Source organism: Echeneis naucrates, chromosome 8, assembly GCF_900963305.1.
Source record: "Echeneis naucrates chromosome 8, fEcheNa1.1, whole genome shotgun sequence".
NCBI lineage: Eukaryota > Metazoa > Chordata > Actinopteri > Carangiformes > Echeneidae > Echeneis > Echeneis naucrates.
Window position 1 is genome coordinate 12,134,992 of NC_042518.1, and position 27,470 is coordinate 12,162,461.

At 39.5% G+C, this 27,470-nt stretch overlaps 1 protein-coding gene across 1 annotated transcript; it reads right to left on the reverse strand.

Moving 5' to 3' along the window:
- Positions 1-34: 34 nt before the first annotated feature.
- On the reverse strand, positions 35-26,854 carry grapa (GRB2 related adaptor protein a). Its single transcript, XM_029507591.1, has 5 exons — positions 26,438-26,854; positions 21,944-22,041; positions 20,697-20,816; positions 11,757-11,925; positions 35-1,342 (listed from the first exon to the last, which is right to left on the reverse strand). Exons 1-5 carry the CDS (start codon positions 26,513-26,515, stop codon positions 1,157-1,159), a joined length of 651 nt encoding a protein of 216 aa, XP_029363451.1. The 5' UTR covers positions 26,516-26,854; the 3' UTR covers positions 35-1,156.
- Between the last annotated feature and the right edge of the window lie 616 nt (positions 26,855-27,470).

The following is a 27,470-nucleotide window of genomic DNA, read 5'->3' on the forward strand; positions in this document are numbered from 1 at the left end:
AATAATGTCCAAGATTCAATTTCAAAGAGGTAAATGTATCACTTTATTTAAATGATTTGTTATTACAGGTTAAGGAAGACCAGCCCTACTTCTCACTTTCAAACTTTTTTTTTTTGCAACAGAAACAATAACTTTATACAATGCTTAATCTTACAAATGCATTTAAAGATACACATGAATGCGATTACATACATAGACACTAACAAATGATCCATAAACTGAGTTGAGCGTACTACATTTTGAGCTATACATTGTAAAACATAGTGGTGTCTGGGCAGTGTGCATCGCACTAGTCACTAGGAACAGAAACCTGGTTTACTGGTCCACAGAGCACAGGGCTGAACACACATGCACACATATACATGCACAAGCAGAGTGCATAACCAGCATTCAGCTCATACACTCCCACTATCATATAATAAATATAAAGATATAGGTTCCAGGTATATGTATGTGTTACGTGTGTTCACACCCTTATTTTTCACACAAATTCTCTCATTCACATTCACAAGCACACCAGCCCAATGAGAGAGGAATCTGCTGTGTCAGTATCCACTGAGTGTCTGGCCCAAATATTCACAGCACAATAACTCTGTGTCTGTCTGTTCAGCTCACTGGATCTCCTCATGGTAGCGGCTGCAAAATACTGGAGAAAATCCTGACTCATCTACAGCAAGCAAAACCCTACACTTCCTGCACAAGTTCCCATGGGCCACACACTCTTAACTTTCTTTCAACAGGTTAGTGTGTCTCTATGTGTGTGTGCTTGTGTTTTATTTAGCCTGCACCAGTGCTGATAAGTTGTAATAAGTGATTATGCCTTGGGTTATATGTGTTTCAGTTTGTCTTTGTGTATAACACGTTTACGTTCTCCACAGTGTTTAGGTCCATATCTGGATTTTTACACATGACTAATGTGACGCAGAGTTTTGCGATCAGATGAAAGAAAATGATGAGCCTTTAGCAGCTGATTGGGCAGGGCTTGTGATTGACATTTCATGTCACAGGAAAATGGGAGCAGTCAGAAATATATGAGCAGTTCAGCAGCAGCTCGTCAGTCATCCTCTCCGCAAATAAATGGGCAAGTGCAGAGTCGAGGAGCAATGTGAGGGTTGGGTCAAGATGTCCACCTGAAGGACCTCACTGATGAATCAGGTCATTGGCAGTGGTAGATCGGCTGTACATACTCAGGTGGGAAGTAGCCCACATGCCCATGACAACGACCCCTCCAGCGCAGGGAATCAGAGCAGTCAATGAGTTCGATGACATCACCACGCATGAAGCGTAGCTGAGAAGAGTGGTGTGGGTTGAAATCAAAAAGAGCATGTGCATGATGGGGACGCTGTGGAAGAGAATATAAAAATAAGGACCGGGGGTGGAAGGAGGGGACAAAAGAAAGGAGACTTTTAATAGCACACATCCTCTAAGTACATCACTTTAGTCTATCTTCATTATTAGCAGTGAGTCATCCATTTCCACTCTGTATCAGAGCTGTGTTAAATTACATTTTCATTTCCCTCTGGCTTCACATTTAAAGCATTCTGTGTACTGATACACAGTATGATGCAATCACAAGAAATGGGAGTGTATTTTGTTACTGAGGTTACCTTTGAGAAACAAATTCACCAGACAGGTGCAGGTGACAGGCTCAACTCTTCCAACTGCAAATTTACTCTGATATTCTGGCATGTTTGAAACTGTATGTGTCATGTGCAACATAGAAACACATCGTGGTTGCCCGTGGCATGATGGAAAAAGTTCAGCCGATGACTGACTTCATTGGCTGCACTGTAAATCCACACAAGTTTGAGAGTTTCTTTGGAGGAAGTATTGAAATGTAAATGACTGACTGCAGGCATTTTTTAATTTCAGTCAATTATGATTTGATGTTTCATGTCACATTTAGCCTTTTTCCTTTTGTCTCTTATTTTTTCCATTTGCCTTAAGGAATTTTTTTTTCTTTTAGGTTTCAAAATTTCATGTTTCTCTTCAAAGAGAAAAATACGTTTGAATATTTGAAGTTGAAACTATGGAAATACTCTATACATATGTTTCTCTTATTATTATATATGGTATATTGCTTTCAAAATACTCCTTCAGCATGGTTTAAATTGAGAGTCTAGAAGTTCTGCACCTCTTCTCTTGGTTTGGAAAATTCCCTTTTGGTTGAAAAATTCATGGTGGACAATACAGTTGTTATTCTCACATTCTGAAATGTTTGAAACGTTTTCTTTAATTATCAGCCATAATCCATCTAGTCAATGAATTTTTAAATTGAGCGTTTCTCCATGACTATATAAAAACTAACAAAAACTGTCTATGAACAACTACGGGTATATGCTTCAGAGAGTTCAGATATGGGTGCAAAGCAGCATCTGTATTAAAACGTCAAACATATTGCTTTTATAATTTTCATTAATATACTAAAATAAGATAATTTTAGTATATTACACAGAAAGAAAATATATGAGACCTAAGTAATGTATTGTTTAGTCCTGACCCCCAGACGATGGATTTTGTGCATTTTTGAAAATTTGTTGGTCTCAAGGGAATAATCATGTTATGTCTGGTTTGCAGAGCCAGGCAGCTGTTTCTCCTTTTTTTCACTCTTTGTGCTAAGCAAACCAGCAGCAGGGAGTGGTAGCCATCTTTTTCTCAAGTTCCTTCCAGAGAAAATTGTGTAAAGTTTGTACACGTGACATACCGATGCACAGACAAGACACAGAGAGGCAGACAGCAGTGGTGAGGTAGACAAGATTAAAGAAAAAAAAAAAGTGCACATTTACTGAGGACACCTTTTAAAGCTACAGTTGGATACTTGCACCCCTGAAATATTATAAACTGGAGCTTATATTTAATGTGCTTCCCTGACAACAGAAGTGTATTTTGTCAAAGATTCTAAATCCTAAAACAGTGTAAGTTAAGGTATTTTAAATAGTAGCCTCTCTTTATGGTTTAAGCCTGTAAATAAGGTGTGTATTTCATCGAAATTTGCCCATCTGAATTAAAACTGTGCCACAAAGGTCCCATCCTCTTAAACTTTGTGTTGACTACATTTGGCTTTAATTAGGGCAGAGCTTTAAATAGAGTAGAGGAAAGACAAAAAGAGAAATGGAATAAGACACAGCTCAGTAGACAGAGTCCAGAATGGTATCTGTGATGGGGTAGGGTGATAAGAGTTAAGAGCACAGACATACTAAAAACCCCTTTGAACCACGAGAGATGGCAAGGTGAGCTGCTTTCAATTCAGCCCACAGACGATGTGCTTTCGCCATCTCACCGTGTCTTTCTTAGCGAGCACAAAAAATAGCATTTTCCATTCTCCCCTGATGGTTGGCCTCCACTGATCTCAGCTGACTGGAGAAGTAAAAAGCAGTTTAGGAGTAGCAGAATAAAAGCAACTATTTTAGGAAGAGTGGCTCGAACTTAACAAACCTCTTCACCGTCAGTTTGCACTCCAACAGAGAAATGCAGATGTGACGTGCACAAGGAGGGAACAGAAAGGGAAGAAAGCCTGATGTGTGTGATGGGTTGCTGTGCGCTTTATTTCTGTGGCGTGCTCTGTTTTACACTGGAGCCCAGTATAATGGCATCCGAGTGCAGTCAGACAGACACAGACATGCACTATCACACCATACATAGGGATTAGGATCAAAAGACGCAGATGCAATCAATCATTCCCACAAATCTATAAAATCCTCATGGCCTTATCTTTTATTGTTCCACTGATCTAGTCTAGACTTCTTGTTTGTGTGTGATTGGGTGTGAGAGGGCATGTGTGTGCAGGCTTCTGTTTGCTTGGGTGTGTGTGAATTTCTCAGTGCTACACTGTGACTTTAGTGTGTATATATTTCTGGTGCGAGTAAAGAGTGCAGAAGGGAAGCATCCATTCATTACCTCAGTGCCAGCTTGTGAGGAGGAGGAGTTTTGGAGAGAAAATATGGTCCCTCTTTATCAGCTACACTTGGCCGTCCTGTGATCAGTGGAACAAATTACTCCGTATCATCAATGGATTACAGCTTTGTACTGGATTTGTCTCTTTGTGCACACACACACACACACACACACACACGTAAAAGTGGCCCTGACACGGCTTCTCCTCCTGCTTAAAAATGACAAGGTCTCATAAACAGGGCAGAGTTTTGCATGAACCCACTTTTTTTGTTTGAAGGAGAAGCTTAGCGACACAAGGGTATAGAAGATATGCTGATGAGAGAATAGGAAAAAAAAAACCCAATAACAACTGAGAATTATTTCCCATCCTGCCGTAGAGTGATAAGACGTGATCTTTAGCCATGTAATGAGCTGATGTGGAATTAGTTGAGAAAGACTAACCACATAATGGGAGGGACACCAGAAGGAGCACTGCAACATGATTCATAGATTAAACCGGCCCTCGACAGACTTGGTTTATGGCTGTGATCGTGTAGTGGTGTCAGAAACAGTGAGGAAAAGATGAGCCAAACAGGCAGTAATCAGCTTTAGAGTCCGTTTCCGGGCAGATCATTTTACAGAACCTGGGTCGATGTTCAAATGATTTCTCTCTGTTGGTTCAATTAATTATCTGAAGGCCTAAACGGAGCGATATAAGGAGTATTTTTTCCTTGTTTTCTTGTGTTTTTAGTGTCACTGCCTGAAATTGCCAATGGTACATTGCTAACTGAAGAACTGCACGTATGCTATTAATATTTCATTTTTTCACTATATATATTCAACATGAAACATACAGACTGAGAATACAAAGGGAGGGAAGCTGCATCTACCAATTAAATCCTCTTGTTTTCTCTTTGGTATCGTCAGTTGAGTGAAACCTTACCAAAGTGAAGAGTTTTTAATTGTGTGTGAAGATGAAATATGTGCAGTGTAATATAAAGTGACAGTCAAAAAGGGCATTTTGGAACTAAACTAAGTTTAATGTTTTGAATGTGTTTTAATCTGCAGCATAACAAATACCACTGATTTGTTGGGTTAAAAAAAAAATCTTAATATCAAAATTGATCAACTGATGAATAACGATTTAAACATGTCCTAAGCAGAGAGGTTTATGAAAATATATTCAGTGGAAGGTTTTTACATTTCAAATGATAAGATAGAGAGAAAATACCGTCTCAATTTCTAGCACAAGATTCAGATGTTAAGTAACAACCCAACAGTACCTGATATAATCAATGCGTTCCCACCTATGAAATGGAGGTTAGAATTTCTGATGAGCAAGATGCATTCACAGAAATCTGATATCCTAAATTTTGGTGCAAAATTTTTGTCTATTTGTATCTTTAAAAATAAATTAATGAAAATATAATTACATCTTAGATACTGAAGTTAAGTCACAATTATTAAGCAGTACAGGAAACACAGAAACAAACATGAAGGTATGAGTAAGGTGCTGTGAGCTGATGTGGGAAGACAGATTAAGACTAAGGCCACAGAGTCATGTTGGCAAACACAGCACCTTCAGCACGCCATTGTCTACTATGGGGCATCTGAGACCTTCTCTCCAGGTCATGATGAAACGGCATGGCAGCCTACAGTTCAAGAAAAATCATAGGCAGCAAGCGAATGTTGATCAAACCAGTAGTTGCTGCTCAAGGAAACATAATCCAGTCTGCACGGTTGTGTATGTATGTATGAGTCCAGCGAGCACGCAATGCTTATTAGAGCAAAACCTATGAACACGTCATTCAGACCTAAGGCAGAATGATAAGGAAGAAGCACTGTTTATTGTCATCATGAATATTTAATAATCATTTTAATGATGTGATAGCATTGGAAATGACCTGGAGTAATTTTGCTCTGTATAAGGAATTAATCTGGTAATTATCATTCCTTAGGACACTGAAAAAACATAAAATACTAACTAAATAAAAAGGAGTGATTATATTAAAAGATGCCCAGCCTTTATCCCTTCTGACTGAGCAGCAGTCCTGTGATTATTTTGTGGAATACATTTTTTTGTTTTAATCTGCTGGGAGTATATGATTTCTCAAATATGCAGAAAAGCCTTTCATAAACTTGTCAGGGTGCTGAATGATGTAGATACAGCATTAAAATTAAGCTGAAAAGATTGTTCAGGCTATTGTTCCGGCTATTCATATCATTCAACTCTAAATTAATTAACTTATCTTTTTATTTAAGTTTGATATCTCTGCAATGAAAATGAGGAGACTCCCTGTTTTCTGACAATTCATACATTTAAAATCTATTCACTAAAGAAAAAAAATCTGCAGATTGATGAATAATGAATATAATCTTTAGTTGCAGCCCAACTAAAGTAATGATAAGAGGCTTGTGAAGAGACAACTATCATTAAAACAATTGAGAAAAGCTGGAATAATGAATAACGAGCCAGTGACTGACTGGATCCCTCGGTACAGGAGATTGTACTAGAGAGAATAAATTAAGTCTAAATAACAATGAAATTGAAAAGCATGGACATCCTCTTAAAGTCCTCACTCCGTTTTATAATTGCAATAATTTTCCATAAAACAGGAAAATAACGCAGCAGGGTTTTTACGCATATTTTATGTTGAAACTTTCAAATGGTCATTTTCCTTGGATTTGTCACTGCAGACCACAGATCCTGTATTCATTACTTTAATAGCCACAGAAAGATTGTTTTGAATTAGCAATTTGGGAAGACAAGAGGTCAGTCATTGTCTCTATTAAACTATTACGCCACCAATCACTACACACAAGGTTAAACCTCGGGCAAGAGCCACTTCACTGATATTATGAGTTCTCTGAAATAAGTTGCTCAAAAGGCGTGAACACTGTTAACTTCTCATATGTAGGTCATGCAGTTTCTCTCACTCCCGTGAGACGGCCGTCATTATCTTTCGTTTAACTACCTTAATAATGTCCTCAAGCTAAATACTTCACTTGCACCTGCTCCAGCTGTGTTTACTCCACAGTGAGTTACAGCTCTCATGAAACTGCAGGGCTGCAGACTGCATCCATATGAGCGTCTTGTGTCTATTTTTGGGTTTGTGAGTTTGGGTGATCTTGTGATCTTGTGTATGTATGTGTGTGTCGGGGGGGTCTTTATTTTCTTTATCTTTGATTATAAAGCACTTTGTGCTACATTTCCTTTTGTATGAAAAGTGCTATACAAATAAAGTTATTATTATTATTATTACTTCTCGGTCTCAACCAATGTTTTGGAATACCAGTGCTTTTGAAAAAGTCAATCTGGAGGACATTGTGTGTGTGTGATGTTGTGAAACAAGAAATGGTTTCATGACAGGCTGCTATGTGAAACAAAAGTCTATTTTTAGGATCAAAATCTGTTGTCGTCATCTGAAAGTCTGCTGCTCCACCAGGTGAAACACAATACTAGACTGGATCCTATAGCCAGTTACAACACAGCACTGTTGCCTGCAGATCAAGAAGAAAATAAAAGTTGATGAGAAGCTGAAATCCTGTTGGCTTGAATGCTACAGTTCACTCCGTAACTGTTACTCACAACAGCCAATTTTTGAAGGAATGAAGAGAGAAAAGAAAAGGCTTATTGAAGTAAAACTCGTCGTAAAGATCAATAAATGTGGACTACCTCTGAGAGGAGCATACGGTTTAGACCGTGTTACCCACCTAATCCAATTTGATTTTCTAGTGCTGCTTCTGGTCCAAACCCATTCAACTATCATGAAACAACGCTACTCAATTTGATTCTTATTGGAATTGAGAAACTCCTTTACTTTATGTGTTCTTTAAAATATATTAAAGCAATGAAGGTATTTTATTTCAAGCAATAGCTAGGATTTTTTTTTTTTTTTTCAGATTCTCTTCCTACATTATGAGACATATTGCTCCAAGCTTCAAACAAGATAATACACGTCAGACTGAAATCTGAGTCTGTTTGAAAAAGGAAAAAAGAAATACCCTCATGGTGACCTTATCTATATCAGACATACACAGCAGAGTATGTGTGAATGTGTCACCATGTGTTGACCATCTCAACATCAGCACATTGAACACCATGGTCTCCTTGCTATTATGTCTTTATTGAGCAGTAAGTGGATTGTTGACTCCAGGGTTGAAAATTGAGCCAGAGGAATTAAAGCGATAGTCGTAAAATGATCTCCATCTGCAGACGTGAAACAGATGGTGGCACGATGGCAATAGAAACCTGGAAGCTCGTCTCATCTGCTAGAAAGTTGCTTTGGGCCAGGACAGGCTTCTGGCAGAGGACTTTTAACAGACACATACATCTGGGCTGAAGTGTTTCATGTCTAGAAATGTTGTGTCTTTTTTGATAATATCAAATTGGTTATGCTATTAAAATGATATCTTTAATAATTTATATGGATTATGGATTAGATACATATTTGGCTGTATACACAACTATGACTGAAAGACAAAGATGCTATGGTTATAAAATCTGGATTTAAACAGCACCTTAAAAATGGCTCGGGAATGACTGCTGGAAACATGTAGCTTTATTTTGTGGCATGGGTTTCAATCATCATTTCATACCTTATCCATACCCTGAATTAAAATGCTGTGTATGTGAGCACAGGAGTAGACACGAGCAACCAGAAAAAGGGCTGAAACCAGCTGCCACTGGGCATCTTTGTCTTTCCTGGAAATAAACCACTAGTGCTATGTGAATTTTTTATTTCCCCATTCTTTGGCAGCAACTAAAGAGTTGATTGGGTGTGCATTCTTAGCAGGCATAGTAAGGACCTAAAATACTAACATTCAAGGAGACAGCATAGATAGCACAGTTTCATGCATTTGCTAATTAGGTGGAAAGGTGATGGGCAGGAGCAGACCAACAATGGGATGTTTTTAATTGCGCAAAAAAGTATCCAGCTGCATTCACAGCTCAGTCATCCTTTTGTAACTTACTGTTGAGAAATATATAAAAAAAAAAAAAAAAAAGCCTAAAAGAGAACGATGCGCTCTGAGGAATCCCTGGTCTCTTTGTTAAACGTCTAAATATTAGTTTTCCCTCCCTGCTGTAAATCAATTATGTTCCCCGTGAGAGTTTTCTCTTGCCTGACTATGACTTTACATTTTTCTCCTTGTAGTGCTCAACACTGCGTTTTTTTTTTTTTTTTTTTCTACCAACTGGAAGTCTATTCTCAGGTGCCAAGCTACAGAAGTGAATCAGATGTAATAAGTATTAGCATGCGGTTGGTGTTGCAGTGATACAAACGTGCTGTCATGTCAGGATCGTTGTGCATCAAATCCCGCCGTAGATAAGGGTTTGCCTGAGGGTGCAGCTTGCGTGCCACTCCCAGCTGTAGCTACCAAGCAGTGTGATCTTGTCTGCATAATGAATTTACAAAAACAACAGCGGCAGCTTTTCCCACAGTGACATCATCATGGGAACTACACTGAACCAGCAGACTTTTGCTACAAAAGACAAAAATACTGTACAATGAATGCATTGGTATATCATCCTTTTAACCTTCCACAGCATTATTATGCACTTGTAGTGTGTTTGGATCGATTCTACATTCAGCCACACGAATATCATTTAGTATATTGTTAACAAATTATCCAAGCGCATGAAGTGCGAATGATGACACCCTGACCTATTGAAGCTAGATTAAACTCAATAAAGATGTTTTGTGATGGCTTTATATGTACAGACAAAATTGAAAAAACTGCCTACTTGCCTTTTAAAATATGTTTTCTTTAGTGCTGCAGTGATTACTTCTTCTGGTTCAGTGCTTGAGGTGACTGAATTGGCTCTGGTTCTAACCAGCAGCAGTCCTGTGATATTTCATTATGAGCTGCACCTCTAAGGCAAACCCTGCTGCAATGGTCACACCTCCAGAAATTGGACCAGCATATGGACTGCTCCCATTGCTGTCAGCTCCATTAAAAAATTGATATGCTTTAATGTCACCATGGATTGAAATATGAACACCAGCTTGCTATGTTTGTGCCGACATACTGATTTGACAACAGATTGGGGGGAAAAAAATCACATTTGTCAAAATGCAGTTAGACTGGCAGCAACAGGGAAATGGAAGGAGACGGAGACAGATGACGACATGATGATTTGGCAAAGAGATTTAGCCTCCCGAGAACCAAGCTTTTATTTGGTATGCATGTTGGTGGGTTCTGCTGGCCGTTACTGATCATTGTAATGTGCTCCACATGATGGCAGAGACAAGTGTCCATGAATGAAGCTCTCTAAGTTCAGCAATATTAAGGACAGTGGCAAAGAGAGGCCAAAATGTAGCATCCTCTTATGAGGATGCAGGGTCTTGAGGAAGTAAAAAAAACAAAACAATGATGATGCAAAAATAATAATAATAATAACAAATTATAATAATGATAAACAAATAAATAAAAAATTTAAGTTCTACATGACTGAGAATGTCAACTGTCAATGTCAATGTCAACTTTCTTCATATAGCACATTTTAAAAAGGCCAAGATCCGACAAAAGTAAAATAAATACAGTGAGACAATTAAGAGCATAGAAAGAAACGTCGCAATAATAATAAGAGACCCAAAAGAGGTGTCTGGGCTCAGCCAAAGGCCAAGGAGGAAAAAATGTATCTTTAGCAGTGTTTTACACTGGAGAGGCTATTTTCAGTCCACACTGCCAAGGGTAACGAGTTCCACTGAGTGCCTCTAGTTTCTAATAAACATAGAGGAACGTCATCATCTGGTTTTGCTGACCTAAGGGCACTGGAGGGCTGATGCAAATGAATAAGGTCAGACAGATATTCTGGGGTCAGCCCATTTAGAGTCTTTAAAACAAATAAAAGACCCTTAAATTCAATATTACATCTGTGAAGAGAGTACCGGAGTTACGTGCTCGCACTTCTTTTTTCCCCATTGAGAGACAAGCTGCTGCGTTCTGTACAAACTGCAGGTGGTTTAGTTCTGACTGATCAATATCCACATGGAAAGAATTGCAGTAGTCCAAGTGAGAAGTAATAAAAGCATGAATAACTTTCTTTCAGGCATAAATTAGGTTTGACTTTAGCTAGCTAACCCTAACCCTCAGCTGAAAAAAAGCAAGACAACAGAACTGACCTGTTTATCTAGTTATAAAAGCCACTAATGGGCCAAGAGAGCTGGCAAGGACCTCGACTAGATCAGGGTGACCGAACAAGATAACGTCTGTTTTGTTTTCATTTAATTTTAAGATGTTTAAGAAGTCCATCCATGTTTTTATATCACTTATGCAGTTCAGCACAGCCTGAAGTGAATCTTGGCAGTTAAACGAAGTACCACACTTCCTAAATATCAACCCCAGGGGTAGTAGCATTTAAAGAGAAAACAATAGAGGGCCCAGAACTGAGCCCTGCTAGACCACACAAGTGAGAAGGGCCACTAAAGAGGAAATTTGGCCCATATGAGCAGAGAATGTTCTTTCGGAAAGATGTGATTCGAACCATCTTAAAGCAGTGCCTTTTAATCCTACACGGAGCTCTAATGTAGGCGTGAAGCAGGGAAAGACAGAAGCAGTTACACTGGTTTGCTGGGTTATTACAAGAACAACAAAAAGAAAGGAAAACTCATATTCCACAATTCAAAAGAGGAAAAAAAATACTTAATTTAGTATACAGAAAGTTTAAGAGGAATTTGCTAAAAATTCTGAAATGAAATTATTGTGTAAATGTTTTATATATCTATATACGTATATATATTTGTTGTCACATAGTCAGTAATTGCCTAATTGCCTTTTAAAATATGTTTTCAGCAAATAGACCTTTGAATGTTGTTTGTGGCTGTAAGTAATTCAAGGTAGCTCGATTGCATAAAGAAAACAAACAAGGAGCTACTGACCCTGGTGAAGTGCTCGGGGTCTCTCAGAAAGACGGTCCTCTCCTTAGCGATGCTGTTGCTGTGGTAGAACTCCACCAGCTCATTCAGAGAGGAGAACAGCTCGTCCCACACGTAGTACTGACCACAGCGATCCTGCAGCACCTTGAAATGCTGCGCGTGGTCCCCATAACTGTCAAACAAAAACATTTTCAGAATTCAGTGCTGCTGTACTCGGATTTAAGAGATGACTGTAGGGATGTCTTCATCTGATCTTCTCAGAGTCTGGTGTGTCTTCACGTCACAAACCTTGTTTTGCATACAATAAATGCAAGACTTTTACTTTGAGGGCAGCAGTCTAGATCTTTGGTCATCTCATCCACCCTTTTAACTCCACACCAGCTGTCAGAGCTGGCATGTGTTCAGTGCCGTCTTGTTAATTTCTTTTTCTCATGAAAAAACGGCTGGTCATGTTTATTTCCTATTTTATTTTCATATTATAGCATTTAGCTATTTCAACCAGGTTGGACCAAACAATACAAAAAAAAAATAGAGCAGAAAATTGTGAATTATTTATGAAGAAAAACACACAAAAAAATGTGGAAAAATCACTATAACCAGGAGTGAATAGAGGCAGAGTCATTATCAGCGGGGTCGTTTTTAGTATGTGTGAGTCATATTTTGGAATTTAAAGAGCAGATGATGACATTTACATGGGCTGCTCTGTGGGTCTGGGGCAGTGTGTGCAAAGCAGATGATGTCAAACAAAAACCTGTGAAGATATTTTCCTATTAGTGATTTTATTTAATGCAATGTTAAACTGTTGGCAAAAATTTAGCTCATGGTGCTAAGAATATATATATATAAACATATGTTGAAGGCAATGGAACAAAAATAGCCCGCATGTTGGACTGCACGCCTTTGTTGCTGTGATTAAAAGAGTTTGGCCAGGGTTCATTGGGAATCATACCTGCTCCAATATTCTGCTCTGTGATGGTTGTTAAGTCACTTTTCAGCTTAGAAATCTGTATATCTCACCATGATCATACTGTTATATAATTGCACCTAATATGCACCGGAAGTCAACTCCCCCATATTTCTAAACACATCACAGACTAGATGTGTGTGTGTGGGTACACCTTATGTTAATTATGTTAAAATCTCATTTACTAGGATGACAGATCTTTACTATAAATCATTTGCCTTTTCTCTACTGCAAGCACAATTTTTCATTCATGGGTTGACCTCACCAATCTCCACCTCAATCTAGTCCGATGGGCACTGCTCCAAGCACGGGGAAACTAAATGAGCTTGGGTGTATTTCACCCAGAATTTCTTTCTCTATTCAACCGCCGAGCTCTGTGAACAAGCAGGACTGACTCCCTGATGACTAGGTGGCATTCAGCTAGACCTCCACCATGCCCTTCTTTCTCTGCCTTCTCTGTTTCACCCTGCATGCCCTCATTTCTCTCCTCTCGCCCCTCAGTCATTGTCCCAGAAAAATGATGAAGCTCTGGGGGGAAAAAAATGGGTTGCAATTCAAGTCACGTGAGGTTTTTTGACTGATTTTTGGATTTACACTGCTCCAGCCTCCGTAGAGTTTGAGCATTAAATCATTCTGTCTGAACAGCAGTGTTATCTGTCAGCCTTTTTCTTCTTTCTGCCTCTGGCTCTGTATTCCTCTGTGTTTTCACTCTCCTCTATCCAAACTTTTCCTCCCCAATTACAATTATGTTCTCCACTCAGTTTCCATTGCCTTTTGTGAATCAGCCTCATTCCTCCACTGACATGCACATATGCAACACAAAATTGTGAAAGTCTCTGAGTAATTTCCTTTACCCCCCACCCCACCTCCAACTGCCCCTGCTTGTCTGACATCCTTTACTGCACCCCACTGGCGGGGCTCTGTTACTGCCGGCAGCTGTGCAAGTGTGCAGCTGCACTGGGGCCAGATCGTGCAAAGACGCCAGAGAGTACAGAAGGTGAAGAGAGAAGTGATGATTGAAGACCGGATGCCAACATGGTAACTTTACCTTTAGGGGATTCACAAATAATACAATGGCGCATTAAAGACATTGCATACTCAGAAGGAAGGAAAAGGGAAACAAAGCACATTAAATTGTGCTGGCGATGTTCACCACATCTAGCACACATTTCCTGTTGGCAGTCGTAACCATGATATGTCACATTTCAGTTGTTTCTTAGCATGAACTGCTGTCTCTTCAAAAAAGAAATGCCCAAAAAACGGGCTGTTTCATGCCATAGATTTCATCCCGTAGCTGTCGGCACATCATGAACTTATATGACAATTGTAAACTCAAGCGCACCGTGTGATGAAATATCGTTAAAACTGGTTTTCACATATGGCCAGCAGAAGCTAGCTCTCATATGGGAACTAATTCTAGTTGACATATAACAGAAAATCTTATGTCATACATATTTTATGTTAGAAATGTAAGTGTATAAGAGATTAAATCAACTTTTCTCAAAACCTCCATAGATAAAATCTTAATATGAATGTTTTATTTCAGTCATAATGCGACGTCACTAGTTTTGGGATGAGAGACCAAAACTAATTTGAAATATTTCATGCTGAACCGAAACCAGTCATGTCAGTCACATGTGTCTAAAGAGGGGCTGAATTTCCTGTGGTTTCTCCCTACAGCTGATCAGAATCCATTCAACTATGGAAATGGAAAAACAATGGAAACTTGATAATACTGGTTTTTAATAAGTTGTTTTCATTTATGGTCCCATTGTGGTGAATATCAATTTCAACTAGGTCAGTCAATTGCCAGTAGGGAATTGTAAAAGTGGAAAAAAATGTTTTAAAGAGGAAGGAAAAAGAAAATGAGAACAAGTAGATGAAATGTTGCCGCTCTGACAGTGTTAGGCTGATGGCTTTATTAATTATCACCCAGACACATTAGACAACCTGTGTGCTGTAACAACTCAGACAAATTCTGTCTCAGCTTCATCACACACAAAGCACGCTCTCCAAGTGCCCTGATCCAGCGTAATTAAGGCCCACAGCGATAGAGAGATTACGTTCTTTTTCCAAGTAAAAGGAAATGATAGGGAGAGATTGAAAGAGAACGAGAAGTAGAACGATTGAAGGAGGGGAAAATGAAATAGATGCAGCGATACAACACACAGTGAGAGATATTCCATCGATGAGAAGAGAAGTTATTTTTAAAAGTTTTACTCAGTGCCAACACAATTCAAGATGCGTGAAGGTCACCCATCCATCTCTTTCTCTCCCTCTAAACTTCCCCATCAATCTATTCTCACTTCCCTGTTCTTGCTGTCTCTCTTGCTGGCAACCCCCCTCCTCAAATCTGCCGTTCAGTTTCTAAACTGCTGCAGATGTCTGCCATACTTCACACTGACGCACTGACACCTCCAGCTGTCAATTTAACTTGCTGACTGTGTGTGAGCGTCAGTGACCGATAGTCGTGTCAAGGAGTTATCAGTATGCATCTTTTGCCGCAAAACACAGATTATATCATGTGTTGATTTGTGCCAAGTCCCTTGGTGTCTGTATCTTGCTGTGTGTGTGTATAAGTAGAGTATATGTGCATGATTTTGTAACGATGTCATCCTTGCATGTGTGTGCATGTGTATCATACTTGCATGTCAGCCAAGCATGTCAGTGAGCAAGTGAGAGGTTCGGCTCCTCCCATGGAATTAAAAAAGGATGACAGTCACCTGCTGCAATAGATTGATGGTGTGTGTGTGTGTGTGTGTATGTCTGTACTTGTTTTTGCAGTTAGGTAGCTGAGACGGATTGAATGACATGAAGAATGATAAAAGATGTTTGGTGGAGGCAATTTAGTCAAAAGTGTGTCGACAGCACAATAAGGAATCTCTCAGAAAGAGATGATATGAGTGCCACAAAATAAGATGGAGTCTCTTCTCCAACCAATTATTATCAGAAAGAAAAGCACTTCTCTTGACAAACAAAAATATATACAGCTTTTGAAATGATATCATGTCTGTATGGTTTGGTGTCATTTCAACTCCTCAGCCAAGTTTTAAATGTCAGTCAGGCACTTAAGAAAAAATTAGGCCAGAACAACACGGATCAGCTTTAGAAAAACTTGTTAAGATATATTTCAGGAGATAGAGCCCATATTTGCATCTGGCAACTGTTAACACGTATATAAAGGAATGAGTATATGAGCAGTTTATCAGAGCAGACTGCATGGAAAGAGAAAATAATCCAGAGCCATGGTTTTTTTGGCTGTATAATGTGAGAAAGGTGGGGGGGGCTAACATTTCTGGAAGCTTTGCAGTTTAATACCCTGTAAATTTAACATGCATAGGATTACTTTGCTCGCTGAGGCTCCCAGAGATTAACTAAACCAGCCTGTAGCCATTAAAGATAGTTACAATAGTAAGTAAAGTCTACAATAGTTTGGCAGGTTGGGAAATGCACTATTTAAGTGTAGGTGGGAATTGATATTGAAATATGAATGGTGAATATAAAGCTAGCCTGTAGCCATGCAGTTAGGTTACTTTATCGGAAACTGGCCTGAATGGCAAATGTTGGATTCAACAAACCAGGCAGTTCTAGAGGTGCACTTAGGCAGAATTTGATAAAATCCAGCCAGCTGTTTTCAATCATCTGTGCTAAGCTGGCCATCTGCTGGTGACAGATTTACTTTTACCATTCAGAACGTTATGAAGTTTCTCGTCTGTTTCTCAGCAAGTGTCATACCAAAAACATCCAACTTTCGAGCATGAGTCATGGGGGAGCTTTTACCGTAACTTTTTACCCCAACAGTTAATCCAGAGAACAGCTGCACTGAGATGAAAGGCAAAGCACAGAGTGAGGAAAGAATTGAGAAAACAAGATGAACAGGGAATGAGAAAGGGGAAGAAAGGAGGAGACCTTCAGGAGACTTTGCATCCCATAGTACTAGCTGGTTTTATTTCATCACTGCTGTCAACATGAGAAAACGGAGCAATAAGAACTTAAAGCAGAGCCACTACCTCCACAGCACTCTGCACCCCTGCTGCCGCTGCTCGCTCTTTCTCCCTTACTCTCTGTGTATTTTCCCCTGCCTTCTGTATTTCTGCCCCCGTCTCTCTCGCCTCTCCCTCTCTGTTGTGTTTTGGTCACTGAACTGTGGTATTAAATTGTGCCATTGAGCTGCAGCTGCTTTAGTCTAAACCAGAGAGCTGTTAAAACAGAGGACCGATGCGCAAGTTATTTTTATGGGTATTTTTAGACATATTTTTGGCAAGGAGGAACTCATTAGTTCATTACAGTTATTTCCATATCCCTCCAGCACCCTTTTTTCATCATATGCAAACAACTTTACAGGAATGGTTGGCTTATTTACTTTGTTGCCAAGAGTTAAACTGAAGATTGATACTGCAGTTATGTCTGTGTGAGGCTACAGCCAGCAGGCAATTAGCTTGAGCACGAGAACTGGACTTTGTAGCATTTGGCTCTGTTGGGATAGTATATAAAATAACATGTTGTTGATACTGAGCTGCTTTCCTGTGTGGAGTGATGATATTCATTCATTCTCAAATTGTAAAACTATTGCACGTGTGGTTTTGGGTTGTATGCTGTAGATTACGGATACATCTTAAAGAAAAAGTTCCCCTAAGAAGATGGATCCTATATTTTTTTTTGCAAAATTTTATTGCTTAATTTCCTTACTCACCTTTTAATACTAAAATGTCACTTGGTCCACATACTAGTTCATTCATGCGTTTCCCCACATGCATTAATTTTTCCAAGTTAACTTAACTAATGTACTATCTGAGGAGTCACTTGGTGTGAAATTGCCCACCAAAGTGATGACATTCATGTGATACCGAACCCACAGAAAAAAATCTAGCTGCAAAATAATTGTAAGTGCAAAGGTCAGCGCTCTTCAAGGGTTCCTCTTTAGAGTAATGACCCTGATAAAAAAGACTAATTATGACTTACAACAAGGAGAATGAATGAGCAGTTCAATTCGGCATATAATGTATGAGCTATCACCGTGGCAAAGCTCGAGTCATTCATATCTGAAGTCAAGTAAAAACGTGGTGGCCAGGAGGATGTTTTCTGTAGCTGAAAATACCAATTTGGATCAGACATGTGGCTGAGTGAACTGATGTGGTTTAAATGTTTCAATGGTAGTCTCAAGGAAAAACACCCAGATTATGCTCCTTGAATAACAAGCACACAGCACACACATTTTGGGACACATCACTTCAGACAGACACATGAATCAGGCAAATGTCAGACATTTAAATCAAATAAAATGGCTTTCGTTCTACTTGACTTTCACTTGATGAAAGACCAAAGACAAAGGAAAACCAGCTGAGCGTTTGTGAGCATGCATGCATGTGCTGACCACTGTGCTCTTCAGAATTAAATGTGTGAAGTAGGACGTCACTGTGGTTGAAACATTTTGATCTCTATCACTCACGTAGCAAGAAAGCAATGCTCTGCTTGTATAAATTGACAGAAAAAAAAAAAAAGTTTGTGTTGTTTCAAGTGGGGAAAGGTGAAACAACACAAAAGTACAAGACCAACATTTCACTAAGGAAACACTCATGCATTGTAATTTTAAGTAATGCATTTAAGTATGCACCGACTTTGTGTCAACGTAAATAGTTTTCTTTTGCTGATGGTTTCTTGGAATGTGTTGAAGACACAGAGGCTGAGCACAGTGGTTACTTTGGTGCAGGTGGGGGGACTGACATTGATAGTGACTGGCATACTAAGGGTAAGAATCAGGAAGTGAGGTTTTCCATTTGAGAAAAGGTGACAGTTACGTCTCTTCTCTGGAACAGACTCTAAAACACCACACTGCTACACAGCAGGCTGCCTTTTATGTTAAATGCTAGTGCGCTTTTTTCTTGACTTGAAATAGTTTTTCAGAATAGATCAATACTATAGCAAATACGACAAGATCAAATGTATCCTTGATGACATTCCAGCTGAGCTAGATGAAGTCTTCAACTGTAGGTTGGCATCACTTTGCTCTACTTTCCAAAAATAAGCTACTAAATAACCCATTGCGACGGTTTCACTGGGCACAGTCAGAAGTTAGTACCCTGTTCATCTTTCCAAAACACGGCATGACTGATCACCTTAATGGTCTGCAGGCAGAACTCTGTGTACCAATGTGACGGTGGGCTCATGTTACCGGATTTTTCTCTGGAGAGAAGTAAGCATTTTATATCGACTGATACTTTAATATGATGGTTGCAGTGTATTTTTGATTCAGTGTAATATTTGGCCATCCAAATAAATGAATGCAGTATTTCTTACTTTGCTGAAATAATGTGATTTGGTCACACTCTAGTGAAAACTGGAGGTTTTGAATTTTCCAGGAAATTATTTGAAGTGTACTGAGTAACTAATCCTTAATTTATGATTTCATAAAATTCTCCCTCTCCAAGGGCCGAATACATCATTTAAAACCTATTAAATCATACATATTTTAAGGGAAATAAACATAGAAATCAATTCTTTTTGCAACATGGTCTCTAGAATCTGGTAAAAATTTTCTGGAATTTCAGTCATGATCTCAGTGCTTATGAAATCCTGAATTTAGTGTGCAATGTGATGATAGCGGTTACGTCTGTGGGAGTGAACCATATGGCCTTAAAACAATATAAACGGTGTATCACAACCAATTCAATAGCTGCACAAGAAACTAACCCTTTGCTCTAATAAAAAATAAGTAAAAAAAAATATAAAAGGTATCGTCTAAGAAAATCCAATTTAAAAACATTAAAGGCCGCTCGTTTCAATTTAAATATCACAAATTTATAGTTTCCCTTATCGCACATTCATTCACGTTTCCAACTTGCACCTGCAGTGTTTCCAATAAACAAAGGAACAAACAAAACAAACAAAAAAACCTTTCTTGAACCCATTCACAGTTGTGAAAGTGGATCCAATTTCATGGACTGACGTGACGGCTAAAGCCCGACCAAGCTGAGCCAACTCTCCACAGTTACCTCTGTCAGGACGCTTCCTCTGACAGGCGACCACACACACTCACTCATACACACACATTCAGACAAACACCTGACCCAGTTTTCAAGCTGCTGCACCATCCAGCACCAACAGCCAGAGAGACATCAACAAACAGCCAAAAAAACAAGTACCATCAAAATCCTTTCTGTCCCCTCTTGGCAAACCCTGTTTTACTCAAAGCACCTCTCCTCTCTCCTGTCATTTTCTTTTTTGATTCGTCTTCTGAAGTCAACTAAGTTCGCCTTTCCTTTCTCTTTGAATCATGTCTTCTCCTGCATTCATCTTTCCAAAAGTCTAAAACACATCCACTAAGAGCATATCATGTCCTGAATTCAGAAATTGTCACAACAAATTAATTAATTTCTTTGTAACCCTGACACCAGCAAACACACACACACAAAAAAGACACCCGCACAACCCGTCTCTCTAATTCCAATATGCACACAGCCCATGGGAACACAACATCAAGCCTCAGCTGCATCGCTGACCATCATCCCCCAACAAGACAAGTGATCAGCCCCATCATCAGCTCCAGATGCCGCAGTGTGCCAGACAGGATTAGCTCACACGAGGCCAGAGGGGCTGCAGATCCACCCTCTTACCCTCCGCCCCACACCTTATCCTCTAAACCCCCTGACTGCTCCTCTGATCCCCTGCCACTGTCAGAAACGCTACTCAAGACACCCACACATTCAGAGTGCATTAATTAAATAACAAAGGACAGTTGCACTGTGTGTGGATGTGTGCATACAGTGTATGTTTACAAAGCACTGTTAATTAAATTAGATTCCATTACCTCAGATGGAATTAATCTTTAATCATCCCTGTGGTTGCAGTAATAAGTAGATGCATTAAAAATAGGAACAGTATCCTGCAGAAATGAAGAAACGGATCAAAGTGTGTGTCTTGAAATCTGCGTGTGAATTTTAGGGAGTGCAGAATCTGTGATGGTTGCATGAACTTCCCACCTGACGGACATGGAGAACTCCCCGGGAGCGCTTTCACTCTCCCTGACCAGAAACGCTCCACACTCCCTGTGTCTGAGTCGACTCTCTGCCACGCCACGAGATATGCGACCTGCAAACCAGCTGTAGACAGGAGAGAAATTAAAGAAAAAGACACACACACACAAGGAGAGGAAAGGGGAGAGAGGTCAACGGTGGCACTACGTTATGCACACGATCTGTGTTGTTTGGATTAATGAGCAGCTGCAAAGCAATTTAGCTCAACTGAACATGAAAGAGGTGTTTGTTTGGATGTGTGTATTTCCAGCGCAGCACAGATCACTGCTGTCAAATGAAAAAGGAAGGTTGAGCGTTGGAGGAGGAATATTGTAAAATTAGCACATTAGAGAAGTTATTTTTAAATGCAACTCTAAATATGCCAGATCATACCAGCTGTCAGTGCCAGGGCAGTAGTAATTGTTATTTTCATTTTTGCTGAGGACAAAGGCATCACAGCAGCATACAAGTGGTTAGCGCTGCTGCCCCACAATAAGAAGGTCGTGCATGTTTAGGTTAATTGGTGACTCTAAATTGTCTGCAGGTCTGAGTGTGATGGACTGGCGACCTGTTCAGGGTGCACCCCGCCCTCACACAATGCGAGCTGGGATTGGCTCCAGCAGCCCCTGCTCGCCGGAAAACGGATAAGCAGTAGAAGATGAATGAATAAATGAATCAATGTTTGAATGCAATCTTTGCAAAAGTCATGTTTTCCTTTCATGATCCTAATCTGAAGATACTGTTGGTTCAGGTCAAATGGCCACGGTGCTGGGTCTCTTTTTCATGGCTCTGTGAAGAAATGTGGAGGAGGGGAAATGCACATCTCACAGCACACAAACCTTTACCATACATCAGTGGTCATTACTGAACCCGAGCTGCTGCAATGCTCTGCTGTCAGTCCAGTGTTTGTCAGAGTGAAAAGTAGAACTCAGTTGGTATATGACCATCTGATGGAGATTCAGGGTGTACCAGCAGCTTCACTGTAAACACACACACACGGACGGCTGCATCGTTTGTGATTACGTAAGGCAGCGAGTGAGTGTATCCCTTTGGGTAGGCTGCCTTATGGCGGAGTGCAGATGTCCTAAGCGGAACAGAAAATGCCCGGAGGTGAACACGCTCACTGATGAGCTGTTTAGATAGACCAGTGCTGGACGTGTGAAATGAATGAATCTGCTTTACAGATGAGGTGAAGTTTTTGTGTGTGTACTTACGCGTGTGGGCGCAGGCTGATGTAGTTTTTTGGCACAAAGCCTTTTCTGTTGTGGAGCTCAGCTGTGTACCAGTTAGGATCATCCTCCATGTTGGTGATCTAAATGTGAGCACATAAACACAAAGTGCACAGATGTAATTCTGTCCATAATGATGTTAATGTAGGCTTGGGCGCTATTAACTCCTGTCTGGCTGTATTTCAGTCTCCTCCACCACCATGGCTTTTATCCATCTTTGTCTGAATGCCCAATTCACACAAATACCAAAGCCCACAAGACTATTGGCGGGTTCAAAATGCCACATGGAGACCTTTTGTGATTACAGACATGGAGAGCCAGGAAACAGATCTGCTCTGCTCAGCATTGGCCCGGAAATTTCCTCATCATGCCACCATATAAGCGTCATTTCATTATTAGTTTGCACAGAAATATTTGAAATGACAACCAAAGAACAGATTCTTCCCCTTACAAATGGGAGTTAAAATCCACGTGCTTTACTAACAACTAGTTTACGATGGCTAATGTTAGCTCCTGTACATGACAGTCAGTTCGCAGACTTCAGACTTTTTTACATCAAAGTAAAATTCTCCATGCTGATCAACTGTACAGGTCGGTACCTTCCACCCTTCTAATGCCCACAGCTTTTTTAAATCCAGGAGGAATACCCTTAACAGTAGAGTTTGCGTTGTTGAACAATTGTTGAACATGAACTTTATTTATTGATCTGTCAATCCTCCTCAATTATTTCTTCATGGGGAGTTTGTCACTTCGCCCTTCACTTCTGTCGTAATTATAGCAACAATAAAATGTAGCTACAGCTCAAAATAATTCACTACGCAAACGACCAAGGGGCTTGTTTTTTTTTTTACAGAACACTCAAAATATCAGATGTTTGAGTCAAAAGTGAAATTTTGAAAGAAGTAAACACATTGGTTTGTGTTGTGTACCTGCCAGCAATATGAAGTGAAGTGGCCACTGTTCAACCAAAGTTGTGCAGTCTTGCTTTAAACATTTAATGTAAAGCAGTTACATTTCTGAAAATTGTCTCGAGGGCAGCTGCCACATTTGCCTTACATTAGATTTATCAAAGCTAATAAACAAGTAAAAGGCATTCATGCATATATCACAAATCAATTTAAAAGACAAAACCTCTAACATTTTTTTGTGCTTCAAGTCATTTGATCGCCTGCTCATCCCCGACCCGATTATTGTTCTCTATGCCTGAGCTTTATTTTGAATAAAGCTCATTATTTTAATTATCCATATTACAATTTTTCGACAGCGAGTGATGGGGTTGCAGCGGAAGACAGCCTTAAATTTTAATACGCTGATATTTCACTGTTTAATATGGAGCTCTCCTTGGCCGTTTTTTAATCATAATCCAGTTGTGGCATTTCTTGTCATAAGCTTTTGTTTTGTTTACTCAGCTTGGCTGCTTGCAGAGACACATTTTATAAAGCCGGCAGAGCTGAGGTCTCTTTGTCATCACTTTTTTTTTTCCTTCCTCACCATGTTCAGATCAGTGAAACTAAGCAAGTAAAGTGTGACATGTGGTAAAAAACTAAATGAAATGTATCCTGACAGCGTTGGAGAACTCCCTCAGTGATGTTGCCCATATGTATAAGAAGTTGCCCTGTTCCCCTTTTTTCACACACCAGCCAATCTAATGATCGCACTGCAGATTTGTATGAGCTTTTCAATGCAATTTGCATGCTGTAGGATGATTTACTGTTCACAGCATCAATCATAGTTCAGTCACAGAGTGTGATTATTGCTCTTTCAGTCATCTGGTGGTATTTTAGCCATATAATGGCATGTTGCAAAATTTTGGATGCACTGCAGTTATTTATTCAGGCCACAGCATTAGTTAATTTGTCACTCTGACTCTTTGACCCAAAGACATTCATTTTTTTTGCCTCATGATGTCCTTTGTCATGTTGCTCTTTATTTCCTCTTTGTTGTGGTGGGGGGGGCATTATATTTACATGTAGAACTTTTTGCTTTTCGATAAAATTAGCACAGACAAAACTATATTATCACCATTAAACATTAAAGAGAAGTTCTAACTCTGCTATCATGGAAAATTCTTGCTTGTGTTTGTATTACTCATAGACTTTGATGGGAGAGACACAGCCAATCCATTATTAGCCAAAACTATTAATAATTCCTTCTTTTATTTTCATATCTTCTAAATATTTCCATGCTTTATAACCACATCTACACTGTTCCTGAAAATTGCTGCTTTTGCTCCTTCATTCCTTTCGCCATAGAGGACATTTCAGATGCTCCTCTGCCATGAGCAGCGCTTTTACATCCATATGTGGCATTATCTATATTGAAAACATTTATTTAGACCACCCGCACTTACTAAACTGACTCAGATCCTTCTGGACAATAGATCAATGGATATCAGAATTATATAAAAATATTGAACATGAATGCAGGCCCAGAAATAGGTCAGATGACACCATGCATAATTATGTCCCGATGGCAAACTTAAAGACAGTCTGGGCCTAAGAAGTCCAACAAAGAACAATAGTTTTTTCCCCAAAAAACAAAGCGGCAGAAAACAAAAAATTCTGTGACTCAAATTTTAAGGAGTCACTCCATCCCAAATTGTCACATTGATGTGTTGAGAGAGCAAAAGAAACTGCACTTTGCGTTCCCTGTGTCAAACTTGGCCACATTGTCCTCTGGCTTGGAACAGTGTCAGAGCGTAAGAGCAGCTACTTTTTAATTGAGCTATAAACCTATTTTTATCATTTCTTTATGAGACTCCACTCAGTCTGATTGATCACACATTCATCGCGTGGCTACTGCACAGCAGGATACGGACATAAAATGCTCCCCACAAAGAATGATACAAAAAGCATACTCACTTTCTTTCACATTGGCAACAATGTGGGTAAAGGGAGTCAAAATAAAGCTCTTTAAATACAAAGGTAGGTTTTGGCACAGTAAAAATAAGCAGCAGTGAGAAGAGAGTTATAGTTCAGTGTCTTTTTAAACAATGGCCATTTTGCATGATGCCGTGTGAAATCTTGTGAAACCATGAAGTTCAAGCCATCTGTGCTGCAAGCATGAAGGTGAAGTATTATTTAAAAGTCTATGACCCAAGTGTGAACCAGAGCTGTTTGGCTGAGTCAAGAGTGCAGTTTATCCCAGCAGCAGGAAAGAAAACATGACACATAAAAGGGAACAGCATTTTAAGCATAAGTCCCATTCTCAGCTCCCAGCCGCATCAGTGTGGGTTGATGCCATCAACTTAAATCTAGAATTATTTTTGCAGTGTGCTGATCAAAGCTACAACAACCATCTTCCTCGGGATTCGCTTCCATTTAGAAAATTCACAAAGCCAAACAATTTTTTTTTTTTTTTAACCAAGTCATATGTGGCCATAAAAACACCAGAGAATGAATTTCTTCACTTTATCAACACGCTGACAGCAGCAAAGCTGAATGCTATCTCATTTTTGTTCTATCATACACTGACACTAAGCTCCAAAATAAATAGATAAATAAATAAATACAGATAATGCAGACAGCAGAAATGAAAAGCTGCTTTCTTTATGTGCTGTATCATGTTAGAATAAATTCTGCCGAAGAAGAATATTATCAAAGTCTATGGTAATTAAAGGTGAATTCCACCCATTATTACCCAACTATTATCCAACTGCATGCCCTCAATTTTTATTTTTATTTTTTTGTGGTATCTGATGTAAAGCATGTTGCCAAACTAGAGCAAGTGGTTTGAGATCATTTTAGAAGATTTTTTCTTTTTTCTTTTTTCTTTTTTTTTTTTTTTTTGGACACAAAATCTGTTCATCAGCATTATGATACTCTGTTCTACCGAGGAGAAATCAATTTCACTGCATCTTTTAGCCTGGATTTGTGAAAGTATGAACAGCTGTCAAACAACTACTGCTACAGTTTGGTGTGAGTCTAGAAAGAAGCTCCTGTGCTTTAATTATGAGTTTCACTGCTGATCGCAAAGGGACCATTTTGTACAACAATAACTTCCAGGTGTACAAGAACAATCTCAGAACTGTATTTGGCTGTGAGAGTATACAAAATACAAAAGCCAAAAGGAGCATCTTTATTTGCATTTATGCATTCATTGATGCAAAACTCCTCTGTCTCAACACTAATATAACCTGAGATCAGTGAGGTGAGGGTTCAGCACAAAGCAATGACGAGTTATTATGAGGTTATTCAGCTCGCTATTTCAAGGCCAGGACCAGTTTCAGAGGAAAGAAACAGCTGAATTTACAGGAAGCTACTTCTCACAGCCAAGATATTGTCTGTTGCCTAATCCCTGTAAAACTGAAAAAAGTGACTTGCTCAAACTTTGATTTTGTTTATTCCTGTTTGCAAGTTTTTACGCTAAGCAGAACACACTACGAGTTTAGCATCAGTCTATTAATCTTGTACAAAAAAAAGTGAATATGTGGATTTCCTGGATAGACAGACAGACAGATAGATTGATGATTTGCCTTACCTTGAGCAAGTCTCCCTTGTTGAAACTGAGTTCATCACCCTCAGTGGCACGAAACGTATATAGTGCCACTGCTTCCATACTGAAAGACCCCCGACTTACACGCTCTCTCTCTCACACACACACACACACACACACACACACACTCAAACAAACAGAGACCCCCACTAATGTCCCTGGCAGAGGGAGAAGGGGAAAGAGAAAAAGGGGTAAATTCTCAAAAAAAAAAAAAAAAAAGTAAAAAAAAATTAAAAATATATATACATAGACAGCTGAAGGTAAATAATACAATACAAAAAGAGAGAAGAAGAAATAGGAAGACAAGAATAGGAGCTAGTGACGAGAGCTCTCGTCTCCTCGCTGAGCCAAAGAGTACGCAGGAGAGTCAGAGAGGACGAGAGAGAGAGAGAGAGCGACCGAGCTCAGTGAGGGGAAAAACACGACTGGCTGCTGCTCAGCAACACACTGCCATGAGTAATGTTGTAGAGAGAGAGAGAGAGAGATACGGGGGGGGCACTTCCTGTGTATATATTTGTCTCATATACTCAGTGTGGCTTCTGTGGGTTTTGTATGTGGGTGGTTTGTCGTTGCACGTTTGTCAATTGTGCAAACTGACCATGTTTTGTGTTTTTCATTGTCGCTTTTTAAGACTGAAACTTTCAGGTGAAGGCCAGGACTGGGTGAGAAATAAAGGCTAGCATAAATATTTATCAGCTCAAGAGACACAAATTTTTCTGTTTTTCTCTTTGTAACAAGCCTCTGCTATCTCAGGTGAACACACCCCAAGTAGGCCGATTTCTATTTCATTTACAGCCTGTAGTTATTGCAGCTGAAACAAAAGCTCCACTCCTCTTTGCTGACTTTCATCTGTGTCGATATTGGATTGAAATTTTCCTTTAACTTTGGTTGCTACAATATTATTTCTTGGTGGCCAGTGTCGCCCCTTAAAAATGAAGCATCACATCAGGGCTAAGATGACTCTGGAGCTGGTACATGGACTCTGGGATTGGTCAGTATGTTTCCATCCGGTTTTGGA

Excerpts from the sequence above, each read along its gene's own strand:
- grapa (XM_029507591.1), bottom strand. The coding sequence starts at position 26,515 with ATGGAAGCAGTGGCACTATATACGTTTCGTGCCACTGAGGGTGATGAA. Across the intron at positions 22,042-26,437 it reads ACAAGGGAGACTTGCTCAAG|ATCACCAACATGGAGGATGA; the intron begins GTAAGGCAAATC and ends GCTCACATTTAG. Across the intron at positions 20,817-21,943 it reads ATCAGCCTGCGCCCACACGC|CTGGTTTGCAGGTCGCATAT; the intron begins GTAAGTACACAC and ends TCCTGTCTACAG.